We start from the raw sequence: 15,005 nt of genomic DNA, 5'->3' as shown, positions 1-15,005 counted from the left end.
TAAATTGGTGGAATTAATTCGTTTCCAAAAATTTTAAACTTCTAATACTTTCCTATTTTGGAAAGAGCTTTCGCGTATCCATATATTAGTTCACGATATGTTAGCAACAGTGTTCATTTCGGCTCGTTTAAATTTGTAAAACCACTTCTTAACTATTAACTTTTTGGTACAGAGTACGAATAGCTTTCAGCTAGACAAGCCTTGGCTTCACACAAAATACTATGACCCTTATTTATATAGAAAACATAGTTAAAATTATTTGTTTCAGCTCCCGTTTGTAGGAAAACTACACAATGGAATAAGAATTTTCCGAACTCAAACAAAAGACAGTTGCCTACCGTTCCATTTGAGTCCGTAATATTTGTATTCCGTTTTATATTTTCATAAACACGGGATCTGAAATAATTAATTTTAACTATGTTTTCGTTATAAATACAGGTATATACATATATCTAATGTATGCACATATCTTTTCAATGTTACGGCTAACTTTAAATTATATCAACTACTTTTGTCCTCGGCTTTTAGCCGATATCCGTATTATTTGATTAAAAATTGTTCTTTAATATTATTTATTACTTTCAGCTCATGATTTAGATTCCCGCTTTATGTCCGCAGATGAGCAAACCCGTGAACTGACACGAAGTATTAGTCGGGAAGTAGGAAAACTATCGGAACAGTGGAACAATTTAATTGATAGATCTGATAACTGGAAGCGCCGCTTAGATGAATATATGACGGTAAGTTTTTTTAAGTCATAATACAAATATGAAATTTTGAGTCGAAAGCAGGACAAGGGGGTTGAATTTGTTTTACTTTACAATACTGTGTGTATTACATGTTCGCAGGGTGTCCATTAAAAAATTGAAAATCCTGAGATGATTAAAGCCCACTTTATGACCAAAATAAGACCGAAAATAAAAGAGCTTACCTCAAAAGACATTTAAAATATGTACATTTTTTGTTCAGTGTATTATTTTTACTTTTTTTCCAGTTTAGGAACAGTCATAAAATGGGCTGTAAGCCCTTTCAGGATATAAATTTCTTTATCGAATATTGTGTATATTATAGTCTAGAAAAGGAAAATTCTTACTGGCATGAAATTATCTTGCATTTCTTGTATTTTTTTATATTGTAATACGATAGAATAAACATAAGTACGTATTATACAAACAACATATTTAAAAAATACCAATAGATCTAGTTTTCGATATGACAATGAACTGGGCTTTAAGGGGTTGAACACCCATGTTAAGAAGATAGATTAATTGAAAAATTTAACTTTGGTCCTATGCTTAATAGACTCGATTTTGTTCTTTAAGCCACAAAAGATTTAATTAAGATTTGATTGTATTTACTTTTCTCATTTCCCATGCTATTCTATTATAGAATATAAAATACATTACATTACATTTCACACTACTGTGTACATAAATTTGCACTGATGCTTGATTTCGGTCACCGATGTGAACCAAAGCTTTATCAGTGACTAGGCCGTTCCAAAATATAAAATAATAATACGTATATAATTAAAATCTCCAACTCGGGCTCTTTTTTTCCAAGATCTCCTATACCTCGGAAAACAATACGAATGTACTGAAAAGTACATTACCTCCTTTTTCAAAAACAAGATAAACATTATACAGCTCCTTTGATTCCATTTTAATATGTTGATAAGTGTTAAGGTAGATTTCTTTTAAATAAAAATACAAAAGTTATTTTACAAAGAAGATGACCCATTTTTGTATTGTGTTTAGGCTTAGAGAATACATTATGTAAAATGAAAACATAAAATTTACTGCGTATAACTGCAAATGTTTTCAAAATCGGTTTTGTAGATTTCAAGATATTTTAACTAGAATCCCAATAAAAACAAATTTCTACAAATTTATTTTTTCCTGTCAATATTTTTTGATATAGACGTATAATCATACTCAAGTATTTACCATTGTTCTATATCCCAAGCTTAGTTTTGTTTATTTACTAAGTACTTCTGAATATAATGGTAGATATGATATGTGGAAGCTGAAATATAAGTTTAAATGTTAATATTACACATAGTACCCGTGACGTTGGCACGACTGTCATGCTATAGAGGTCTAAGGTTCATAATTGCCACCTTACATTTTTTTCACGGTTATTGCCACTTGCTAGGAATCAAGTAATTCTTGTCATGAAAAGTGCTATTTTTCACTGGGCCCTTGTTTTCTACGGCTGTTGCGCCATTAATTTGTTTATATTCCTAATCCAAAAAGATCATAATCAGCACGATCTGACTTTTCCAAATACTTTGAATATCTTTCCTTTTTTGTAAAGGGATGACAGTATAATAATGATTCAAATTGTGGATAGATTTCTCTAGATTACAAATCTCGCTTATAAAATCTCAGTTTTCTCTACAACAACTGATAAAATTATTAACCTAATTGCTACCAATTTGTGCACTCACGCAAAAACGATACCTCCTTTTCACAATACCATTAATTTTAAAATTTCTTAACAACGGAAAGTAATCTTTCTTGCCACTTGCTGGTTACTTAGTAAAATGTTATTCACAGATATAATAATTTATTAATTTCTTTGGCCTCCAACGCAATTATAAACGTTGTATTGATTTTTTTCTTTGGGATTTAACCATTTTGTCCCTGAAATGTTCCAAACCAATATTAAAATTTTGCTTGAGACGAGGTTCTTCAGTTTTAATAAAGTTTTTTTTTACAGAAATTACATTCTGAATTTGAAAACAACATACAAAGTTATAGTAAATCGTTATGGTCCAAAAGAAATGAAGGCATTTTTGTTTCAACAGAGTTATTTTTTCCAATGTTGATACAAGTGACAGGGTGTTTTTTCAACCTTAGTGAAGCTCCTTCCAGAAACAATGAATGGTGTGTTTTTCAAAATGTTTGAATACTTATGAAAACCGAAAGGAATCACACTAAAACTGATGGTTGTTTAATTTAAATAAATTTAAATGTTAAAGCCAAGTCTTTAAAAATAATCTTTAAACATTTTTAAAGACTTCTCCATATATATTTTTTTATTTTTTATTTATTTATTTTGATGGAATTTGCTTTCACAATAAGATTCAATAACTTTTAAGATAGAGTCAGTTTCACTTTTAACATACTATTTAAAAATGTTTATGATGTTGAGCAAAAAAAAAACTGAATAACATTACCAAAAAAAGATTCAAAAACTAATAAAAACTAAATGCAAAATTACTTAATGATAAATAAAATGAAAAAGAAAGAACAGTTGCATTTAACAATAGAAAGGTAATAAAATTAGTTAAATATAATCGAAAAAGTTTATCATCGAAAGTCTCTAAAGTATTGTCTAAGTCTCGTCTTGAAGCGAGTGCTGCATCCAATCATCTTTATGGGCAGAGGGAGGGAATTCCACAATAGAACCGCGTGTTTAAAAAATTGACGACTAGAATCAAGGTAAGAATAGCGTAATGGAGTCAGATCATAACTTCTAGTTGAATGAGGAAATTGAATTTAGCTATAAAGATATGGTGATTTTTTTGTTTGCAGAATACTATAAAGCATTAATAAAGTTATTGAAGCAAATACATTTCCGAGAGAGGCGCCATGTATTATTTTATGCCCTATTGCGTTAATTGATTCGTTATTTTTTATTATTGGTAAACCAAGGAGAGTCCTTGCACCTTAAGATTTTTGTTTTAATTGGGACGTGAACATTAAAAAGGAAGTTTTAAATTTTCCTGAATAAATGCAAGTTGATCATCAACAGATAACGTTTTAAAATTAGATACCAATCAATTGACATTAAGGCGTGTTCTAAGCAATAGTAATTTATATTTTTGAAGTCCCTCCAGCTGTAACTATTACAAGAAACTAAAGGTTCACACTCAAAAGTTAGGTGCAGCAGATCATGGTGTGAGAAACAAGACGCAGATAGTTAGTCAAAGTGAAGAACTTTATTTAAGTGGTTTACAACAAAAAAAAATCAATACAATATAAGGCGATTAGCCAACTCATCTAGCCTAGTTAATAATGATATCAATATTTTTGTTATTTATGGAACAACTTTTCTTTCTGTTCCCAAAGCATTGTTAGAGTTCTGGTTCAAAATCTTGAATCTTCAAGTTGAGAACTGTTTCACCGACGATTATTGGTGGGTAACAATCTTGTACAGCCTTATACACGTAAGTACAGCACGAAAATGAATCGTGATAAATAAATTCGTATTGACTACCCATCAGCTTCGACTCATATACTTATGATATCAATTTTGCTGAATCAAATACTTTATACTCCAAACCCAACAGGAATATAGTGTTATTTCTTCTCTAACACACTCTTCAATCTTACCAAAGATTTTTTTTTAAATAGCAAGTACACTCGTGGTCAACATTAGTTAAGAGTAGCTTAGTTATGCAAAGCAAATGTCATCAAGAACATCTGAACTGGCGCTGGAATCTTTGGGTCTAGAATTAAATTTCTTAACTGATGAGACAGTAGTTAAGTACTTTTCGGGCATAAGTAAATACCGTTGCAAAATGAGCTGAACTGAAAATATACTATCGTAAGCAAAATATATTCAATATGTCAGATAGTGGAGCTCCGCTCAAAGCACTTACTTCCTTCCTGTATTAGTTCGAGAATAGTGTGGGATTGTTTTGAATTTGGTAAGAGAAAGATGTGTCACACTTCATTGTGTTGATTGTTCTTTTTTTTAGGGAGAGAGGTACCTACGACTCAGCCCCTTAAAATAACATTTTACAAAAAGCCAATATGAGGATTTTGGAGGTATGGCGCGTTTTCTTTGAATGACATCCTGTGTCGATCCCAATTAGACATTTGACGAAATATTTATTTTGAGGTTCTGGTTATATATTTGCTGGAATTTCCAGGCTAATACATATTAAACTCACTTATCTAAGGTTAAATATCCCGTAGCATTCTGAACAAATAAATCATACAAAATTAATAAATTGAAGCACCTTAAGAGTGATCATTTCAACTTGAGAATGTTTCAAAATTCCTTGGCACAAACACGAGTCTCGTTATTTTTACTTAAACAACTCCTTATGATATCAGTACGGAGTATTTCTTTGTAGAGTTTAGAAGAAATTGGAAGATCTTTAAACCATTGCATATTGGATCCTCTGCGGTTTGCATTTGTTTCCATAACGTTACCTTTATGTTATAAATAAACACAGATTTAGTGAACAAAAATTGTTCTCTATGAATTTTGTTCCTTAAGTTGAAGATAATAAATAAATTTAAGAATTAGAAACCTAAATACTTAAAGGTTGATTAAATATAGGAAATTAAGTGTATCGGAAAGCTATTAATCAAACAGATGTCCTGAGATTTCAACTTGCCAAAAGTGGCGTCAATTTAACTTAGATTGTTGGTGACGTCGAACCGGTTTCACAGACGGTGTTTTTCAACGGAAGATTTTTGTAACTATTTATTCATTTTTTTATTAAAAATATTCTTGACTAATTGCAAATGTCACTTAATCAACCATAGCACGTTTATTTCACTCTATACCTCTAGAGAAAAAATATATTCGTTTTTATTTTTTAGCGAAATCCGATCTCATAGACGTACAGGTAGATAGTGATGGATTTAAAAATTCAATTCTGGATTAGATTTGTTTATTTATACCATACATTTTATTTACATCTAATATCCTTGTCGAATTTGCTAGCAGCTCAGCGTCCAGTTAATTTGACATTTCAGAGTGACATGACTCTCCTTGCACTTGAGAGCGTACAACATTTTTGGCATGAATCTTATTTTGTGCAGTTGCTGTAATACTAAATTGTCTTCACATTCACGCTCAAACAGTGGTATCTTCTCAAGAAGTAAGTATAGCTCCTCGTTGAAAAATCCAATTAAAGAAAGATAAAGACAAAGAGTATTGCTCATTCTGGTCAAGATTTATTTTGGTGGTATTAAAATATACTCATATTACGATAATTTGATAATAAACTTAATTGGTATTCATCAGATTGATAAAAGATTACTTGATATGTCTAAAGAAGAGTAATTACATAATTTTAAAATTACTCGATATATTCGTCCTGAAACACTGAAAAAATGTTTAAACTGTCGTATATAGCGATAAATGTGCTTTTTTATACTACACTTTGCTTTGAAATGTATTTTTATAAGATGAAACTGTATGGCAACAATTAATAATCCTAATCCTAAGTTATTCAACAACTTAAAAGTCGATATTAAGCCTCACTAATATCGGAATAGAATTCACATCCTTCTAAATATGACTTGAACAAAGGAAAACAATGAAACTTAAAGTTCAAGAAAGCCTTCTTAAATTCATAAGCCCATAATACGAAAAAGATACACTGAACCTTAACAGCCACACTTATGTATATATCCGAGTGGAACCAGTGCAGTGTTGTTTTGCTTCGGAGTAGCTTCTGCTAAAACATACCCCGTCGTTGTTCACGTTTGATCGGTTGCGTAAAACAAAGTTACTTGGGAGTTAATTAATATGTGACGATGCGGTTCGAATACGCAAAATACCACAATAAAGGGGAGCAGACGTTGGAAGTTCGGCAGTTCAGTATCGGTGTTGCTTTTAAATTCTTTCCACTGAATTTTGTTTCAGGCGCGAAAATTTAAATATCTTTTATCCGACACCTTGCGTATGTATAATCAAGACATAAAAAGGAGATAATTTTACAAAAAGAACAAAAAAGGCGAACTTATTTATTGCCGGCGCGGCGCGCAATTCATTCAACGACGCGACGACGACGAAATACAGAGTCTGTCGCATAGTTGTTTTATTTTTTTAACTTTCCATGGGATATTTTTAGAATACCTAACGCTGACTCTGACTCTGACTCTGACTCTGACTCCCTTTTGTTTATGTGAAACTCAGATTTTTCGAGTGCATTTCAAATTCAGTTCAATTTTAGTTTTAGTTTAAATAGTGTTTTCAATGTGTTCTGTTGGATTTTGTGTTTTGGTGGTTGTGATGCCTTGATTATTGTTTTCCTGTTTTATTTTTGTATCTTTAGTGACTTTTTGCAACATTTTGATAATATTCAAACAAAATACAAAAATAATAATCTTTATGTTTGCGTATGGATTGCGGGTGCGGTGCGGTGCGGTGCGTCAAAAATATATTTGTTTGCGCGTATTAATATATTATGGACTGAATGACTGTGTTTTTGTTAAGGTTTAATACCTTCAGCTAAAGAGCGTCTGTCCGGTAATCGCGGCAATGTGTACACGTAAACATCATTAAAATTAAAATAAATTATTTAAAGGAATATTATATATGTATATATTAACATGTATAGTAAATTCAAGTGAAGCCAAGTTAAAGTGTAGTGTTTTAATTATTTTAATTTTTCTTTTCATCGAACTTCGTTGTTGAAATTCTTGACTATTTTGTTTGTTTATTTATTTTTGCCGATGTTCGAACCTTAATTTTTAGAAAGAGTTAATCCTTCTTTAGAACATACCTTTCTGATGATAAATCTTCTCTTTCATATTTGTGCTTGTTGTTTTATTTGTAAATTAAATAAGTAAACGCACTTCATATTAATATGTACAACAGACTTTGAAGATGTGCTGTATATACCAATGACATCATTGCCCAAGACGAATTGCATTTGGTTTTTTTTCGAGTTATTTTTTTCTTATTTATTAAATAAACTATTATTAAATGTGGAAAAAGGAAAACATATGGGAATTTTGCGTTGAATAGTTGTCTAAGCCCTTCGCTGTTTTGTTTTCTGTATTAATAGGTAGTACCCGTTATTATGTACAGCATTTGAACATTTACCCTATTGAAACTGTAGATATGTTTTCAGGAAGTTAACTCTATATAGGAAACAAAGAAATGTATAACATATATATTAAATGACAAAAACAAGCAACTTTTAAAACACGCCACACTAAAATAAAAAAAAACCTTGCCAACTCAGGATGTATCACTAAGATTTTTTGTTTGGAAAAGAACCCAGAATGTTTCTGGAGAATAACCCATAAACGTTATAAATTAAAATGAAACCCTGAATGCAATATTGAATTTGAAAAAATGCATTACGGCGTTTATAAACATTGAAGAATGTACAAGGTTATCAAAAGTAAACGTAAATAAAACCCATACATACATACATACAAATATTTTTATATCATGACATTTCTTTTTTATTATAAAGTTTGAACGTAAAATTATGTTTGAAATACTACATCATTTAAATGACCATAACGCGAATTGTTGCAAGCATCGATTCTTTTAAGGTAATTTTCGACCACTTTTTCCACATACTGGGTGGAAAAAGTCAGCCATAACTTGACGAATTTTGGTGTTTAAGTGCTAAGGAGTTAAATGTTTATCTTCATAAACCCGGTCTCTCACGTAGCCTCACAAAAAATCTAGTGGTGTCAAATTGCATGATCTTCTTGGCCAGTTGATATTGCCACGACAAGAAATTACGCGGCCAGGAATTGTCTTTTGTAATAACGCCATATTCTCGAGTTGTGTGGCATGTGGCACCGTCTTGTTAAAATCACACATTATCCAAGACGTATTCTTTAATAACAGGCAAACAAAGTCGGTTATCATATGACTATAACACCCCGAATTGACGGTGACAATCGTTCCAGTGTGGTTTTCGATGGATAAAGGTCCAATTGCACCTCCGGTCCAACGAGGGCACCAAACAGTGAAAAACAAACATAAAAACATCAAATTTAGTTACTACCTATCCAAAAACAAACTTACCTATTGATACAGTCAGAAATTTTTTTAAAATTATTTTTTGAATGTTTTTGTGCCTTTATTCTCGATTAAACTTCTCTCAATTGACTAAATTGAAAAAAATGTCAAGACCTTCTTGGGTCAGGTAGGTAGAAAAGAAATGAATACAAGCTTCAATTTTTACGGGGACGTATTTAAAAAAAAAAAAACATTGGATAACGATTGATCTTTGAGGAAGTGATTCAATAAGGTCCCAATAAATTATGAACTGTAGGTACTCTTGCGCTGGTCTGTCCATTTTGAAACAACCTTCTTCGATTTTTTTGTATTTCCTTCCGCACTTTTATTTCTTTAAGTTCGTCGTAAATATGTACCAAATGCTCTTATGCAATAGCTACATATATCTTCATTAGAAGCTTTAAGCATACATTTTGTTTGAATGATTTGGAAAATGTTTTATTTCCTTCATAGCTCTCTGTAGATGGGACAATTCTTCCTAAAATCGGTTAATTCACTTAAACGTTATTGGACGAACTTCATATTGAATTGATAACCTGGTATTGTGTTTTATATTCTCCTTTCTCGTCGCTCAATCTTTATATACATTGTGTTCCAAAATTAACAGCATTGCCTACAATCTAAATTGGTTCACTTATAGCCACTCATTAAAGCCAAATTTCTACATTTTTAAATATTGAACCACTTAAGAAAATATGACCTTTTCTGTTTATATTCGAAATTCAATTCTGTTTAAGATCAATTAAAAATGAAAAGTATTATTGAAATATAAACAAAATGTTTTTGCATTAACGGTCACGAGAGCCCCACGAGGAACCGTAGGTTCACTTAGTACATTTTAATTAAAATATGTGTTCCAAGCGTTAAAATTGAAATTTCGAAAGAATTTAAATAAGTATAAAGCAAATACATTTGTCTATTTAAATTGATTAATCACAAATAAAATAAATACCCGTGGCATGATGGTTAGTGCGTTGGACTGTCGTGCCAAAGGTCTTGGCTTCGATCTCTGCCTATGCCATCTAAAGTTTTGTTCACGGGTACTGCCTCTTGCGAGAAATTGATAAATTCTACAAGAGTAATTCTTGTCATGAAAAGTGCTTTCTCAATTAGCCGCTCGAATGATTGTAGGCTCCCTCCATCCCTGATAACAGTACTCGGGCACAGGAATGGTTGAGAGTTGTAAGTCATTAGGCCCTAGTTCTCAAGGGACTGTTGAGCCAACCAATTAATTTAATTATTTCGTAACACGAATATGGTTACTATTGTATATAATTAAAAAAAATATAGGTAAATAGTTTTAAAATGAAAGGTGAAAATCAAAACGGTATTTCATTATCCTCACCTGATTAAGATCCAGCATGTTTGCGCCTTTTGGTTTTATTAAAGACCACCCAAGTTCTGTCACTACTCTTTTTTTGAAATAACAAATTACAATAACCCTCTTACTTAAAAATCGATTAAGCCATAAACTAAACGTAGCTTGATGATTACTTTTCGTTATTATTTTCAACTTTCTTTTTAATGAAAAGTAACTAGTAATTGACCTTTTTCCATTACAATTACAAGTAATTGTAATTAAAAAATAAATAATTGAACATTTTATTTTTGCAATAATAATATCTAAACATTTCACAATATAAACAGATGTCTGATTTTAGATAATTAAAAAAGTTGCTTTTTTGTTGTAAGTAGGTCAAGATTTTGAGAAATCCCTTTGACACTTTATTAATTTAATACACCCATAAAATAATACTACACATGCATTCCTGACAATATTACTCGCACACAGGAATGGTTGAGAGTTGTAAGTCACTAGGCCCTGGTTCTTCATGGACTGTTGCGCCACACAATTTATTTTTTTATTTATTTACACATGCATTCTAGAAAAATAAGTACATAAGTGCGTAAAATCGAAAACAAAAAAGATAAACTTCGATCGTTGGAATACTTCATCTTAAAAAAACTCGTTTCTTAACGTATGGCATTTTTAAGAATGAAAACCTTTCATTCAAACAGAAGGTAAACAAACGATTTACATAATCACAAAAACCAAAGACGCATTCCAGCATATCGCCCTCATCCGGTAATAAATGCTATGAACATGTGTTGTGCATTCAACTTTACCTTCTGGGCTTACCATTGCTACTGCTATAAAATTGTTGTCAAATTTAAATATACCTATGCGCTTCAATTTTCCTTTTATTCTAGACAATGGTTTAGGAATTATACGGTTGAGTTGTGCCACAAATAAATCAAGTATTCCCGTACTCATATTGATGAGTTTACAATATATGTATGGTAATGTATGTACATAGGTAGGTACGTACATACATAATTATTTATATGGCGGCAAAATTTTTAAATAATTAGGTACAATACCGACTGTTGTACACAAATTTGTTCATTGGTTGATGAAATCAAACAAGCCTTGGTCGAAAATCTAAAACTGGAATTAACCCAAAAACTATCCGATAGATTTGTATTAAATTTTCTTTAAAAATGTTTTTCTTAACATGGCTACTTTCAATTAAAAAAAAAAAGGTATCGCTTCAGAAGGGTATATCCCACGGAACAGTTATTTTATTTTAAAACTTTCTCATGAGCTCGTGAACCGATTTCAATAATTTTTTTGTCTAAATAATATTTGATGAAGAAAAGACATTTTTTTGAATCGCTCTAACGATTTTCAAAATTTCTATCGGAAGAAATAAGTTGTTCATTGCGAAAACAAACGGGTGGTGTTTAAATTTTTAAAGACAGACTTACTTTGCAGGTGTATTTTAAGATCTTAAATAAGTGTTATTTTGCAACACTCTTTGGATACAAGAGCAAATTCTTGAAACCCATTCGTACATTTTATTTTCTCTTTTTTCCGCTTTTATGTCTTTCGAATTGCTGTTTCTCCTGCAGTGCGTCAGAACATTTTAGAATTTGTTCTTGTTTTTTTTTTAAGTCAACGTTTTTTGGATATTAGATTACCTTGCAGGGTTATTCGCCTTTCTGGGCTAAGTTATTCCTGTCGCCGATCGGAAACTTCCTAGTTCTCTTGTCTTAATTTTTTGAAAGTGGTTGACTATAGAGTGTTACCTTTCCTTATATTGGTACTAATGTTATTTAATCTACATCATTATTTGTCTGACACGCAACATCGTGTCATCTATTTTTTAGACGTTCATTAAGGGTGTTTTGTTGCTTGTTTTGAAGCCAAAACATTTTGAACTGAGACCATATCCTACAAACTTCTCCAACTAGCTCGTTCCCTAGCTAGATGTCTCCAATTGCGCACTCGATGCTGTCATACGCAGCCTTGAAATTGATGAAGAGGAAGTGGGGGTCAAATTGATGTTCTGGAGTTTTTTTTTCCAAGATCTCTAGTAATGTTAATATTTCATCGATTGTCTAAAACCACACTGATAAGCACCTATCAAGTTGTTAAGGAGACTGATTCTTCTATGGTTGGTGTAGTTTAGAAAGTCTCCTTTTTTAGTATCGGACAAACAATACTGAGGTTCTATTCATAGGGTATATTTTCTTCCGACCATATTTTCAATATTGAATGGATCGTCTTGCCCGACAGTGGGATTCCCGTCGTTGTCACTCAATATTGACTGCGGTTTCCATGTTTCCAATTTCTCGTCTTTTAAGCCTTCATACATGCAAATTCAATACGGCACAAGAAACGTTCAAATACCCCCTCCTTCAATTCACTTGATATGCTTAGTTCACCAAGAATTAAAAATCCAAGATTTATTATTTACTTAGCTTATTTTTACATACGTTCATGCACTGAATTCTACTTATATCAACTTGCACATAAAATCAAAATCATATACTTTTATATAGCTAACATTGTCTGCATTTCGATTAAGTAAGATATGTAGAACAGGGTTGGTGCGAATGGATTATTTTTGGTACAAAATGAAAGTGGGTAAATATTTTTGTTTATCTTATAAAAGAAGAAATTAAAATATATTTTACTATATGAATATGAAGTATCGTATCGTAACTGCATTTGCAAAATATGAAATCTATACTTTTTAAAACTAGTATTTTAAACAAATAAGTATTTAAAAAAAAAAAAAACTTCATTAAATATTAATTACAAACTTCGAATTTGTTAGTATGTATAAACAAAAGATAACTGATAACAATGTAGGTTCAAAAAACTATTGACGAAAATATGTACATATCTAAAATAAACCTACTAAAGAATAGTTTCTATAAAACCGTTATCTATACATTACTTTAGGAAGCATTGAGTTAAAAAAAAAAACATTTATTTCATTTTATCACCGACCTATGATTCATATATTCTTTGGTTTTTTAAACATAGTTGTATTCATATTTTCAAACACTTTGTTTTCTGTACAAAGTTCATCAACCAAAATCAGCGATAAAATAACCTTCACCGACAACCTTGAGAATCTTATAGTTATAATTTCAGAAGCAGCTGTCTTTTTGATTACGTTAATGTTATTGTTTATAAATAAAAACAAACTGAAGCAATGAAGACTTTCAAAGTCTCTTAGTAAAAACGCATTGCGGAAGCAATAAATGAAGTTCACGCAGGGCTTATGTGCTAACTTGCCTAAAGATTAAAAGAAACATTCTATAATATTTGATATCAAGCAGAACTGATTTGAATATTATTCCCTCCAACTTTCAAAAAATAATAGTATAATAATACATATAATGCTATTTAACCGAGTTTGATTGTTTTAAACGAGTTTTCTAATTAAACCCAATGGAATAACAGCACAAACGTTTAGCTACTTCGTCTTACAGAAATTCTGTTATTGCAGTTTTGTTCTTCTTCTCAAAAGTTGTTACTATTGTTTGTTAATATTTAAATAACATACAATTGTTGAGTTTAAATCAGAAAAGAAAAGATTTTGAATTTTTATTATTGAAAATTTTGTGCTTAGAGTCAGTTTTAAGAATCTCGACACTGGTGTTTAGCTAATGAATGATATAGCATTATTTATCAATGTAAAGTTGATAAATTAAGCTAATCATTATGCCGAACACGTATTATTTTGAAATATTTTTTTACAGCAAAGTCTAGGCTAATTATGTATACATATACTAATATTTAGCAAATATTATTATCCCATCTAGAAGATATTTTTGTGATATTTCATTTGGTGTCAAAGTTTATAAACTGATGTGGCAAAAAACAACGATTTTCTTGATTTAGAAAATACATGTTAATAAAGTGTATGAAGAAAAATATCTTCTTTCATTTGGTATCAAGCTCATGGATGTTAGCACTGGACCCACACATGTATGGAAAGTGCCATACTCGTTTGATTTTTGTTATTTTTACACAGTAGAAAATTAACTTTTTAATGCAGAAAACCGTATTTCAATCCTAACAAGAATTAAGAAGCCATTTTTCAAAATAATAGAATGTTTTCGACGGTTTTTCTCCCAATCTATCAACCGTATAAAAAAACGATTTGAATCTATTTTGTTTAAATTGACATAACCTACAATGTGCACTTATATATATTATAAAAAAGCCTATAGTTCTCGAGTAATTTGCAAAACAATTTGACCACATTTCACTCCTCCCCTAAATTGGTTTGTTCTGGTCAAATATAAAACAGCTTTTTAGGAAGTGTTAGGGACGTATAAATGATGCTTTTCAACCAAATGCAGGTTTGTCGAAATGTTTCCCAAGTGAAGAATTTAAAGAGTTCTAAAGTTTTTTTTTATTATTATTGCTTTGAATACGCATATGAAAATATTGTTTAAAATATTCATCTCCTAATCAGCAATGTGTTTTTTAGACTAGAGAATTAATGCAATGTTAAAATAAGAATAATTTAAAAAAAGCAATTACCAAAGATATGTTAATGCATAAGAATATATTTATACTTACGAGTAAAACAATAACGTAACAAAAGTTGTAAGTGTCGTTCATTTAATTGTAAAAGTAATTGTTAAAAACGCGTGTCTCGGAAAATCATACAAAAAAAACATGAGACTCTTTTCGTCCGTGGATAAACCTGAAGGAAGTCCAATTTACATCTTATCTTCATCTTCAAAGAAACTAAACAACTCTAAAAAAAATACAGCTCCTGATATCTTAAGTATGACAGATTCATCGCAAAGTTCCGGAACGCTTTCAGGAATTGATTTCTTGGATACATCATGTGATACAAATTGTATTGATAAAATAAAAACCAGAAGTGCTTCAGATGCCTCAATCTCACTAAGTAATCGGAATCATTTGGAAGATGAACCTTTAAACGCGAAGT

General features: G+C 30.8%; 1 protein-coding gene across 9 annotated transcripts in view; it reads left to right on the top strand.

Moving 5' to 3' along the window:
• LOC129954166 (dystrophin, isoforms A/C/F/G/H) overlaps positions 1-15,005 on the top strand; it is a 114,739-nt gene that overhangs the window by 92,080 nt on the left and 7,654 nt on the right. For all 9 annotated transcript variants that reach the window (XM_056067889.1, XM_056067891.1, XM_056067894.1 and 6 more), the window contains one exon: positions 586-740. In XM_056067889.1, the coding sequence (XP_055923864.1) occupies positions 586-740 (155 nt within the window). The remainder of the gene's footprint in view (positions 1-585; positions 741-15,005) is intronic.

This window comes from Eupeodes corollae, chromosome 1 (assembly GCF_945859685.1).
Source record: "Eupeodes corollae chromosome 1, idEupCoro1.1, whole genome shotgun sequence".
Classification (NCBI taxonomy): Eukaryota; Metazoa; Arthropoda; class Insecta; order Diptera; family Syrphidae; genus Eupeodes; species Eupeodes corollae.
This window is presented reverse-complemented; position numbering and strand designations above follow the sequence as displayed.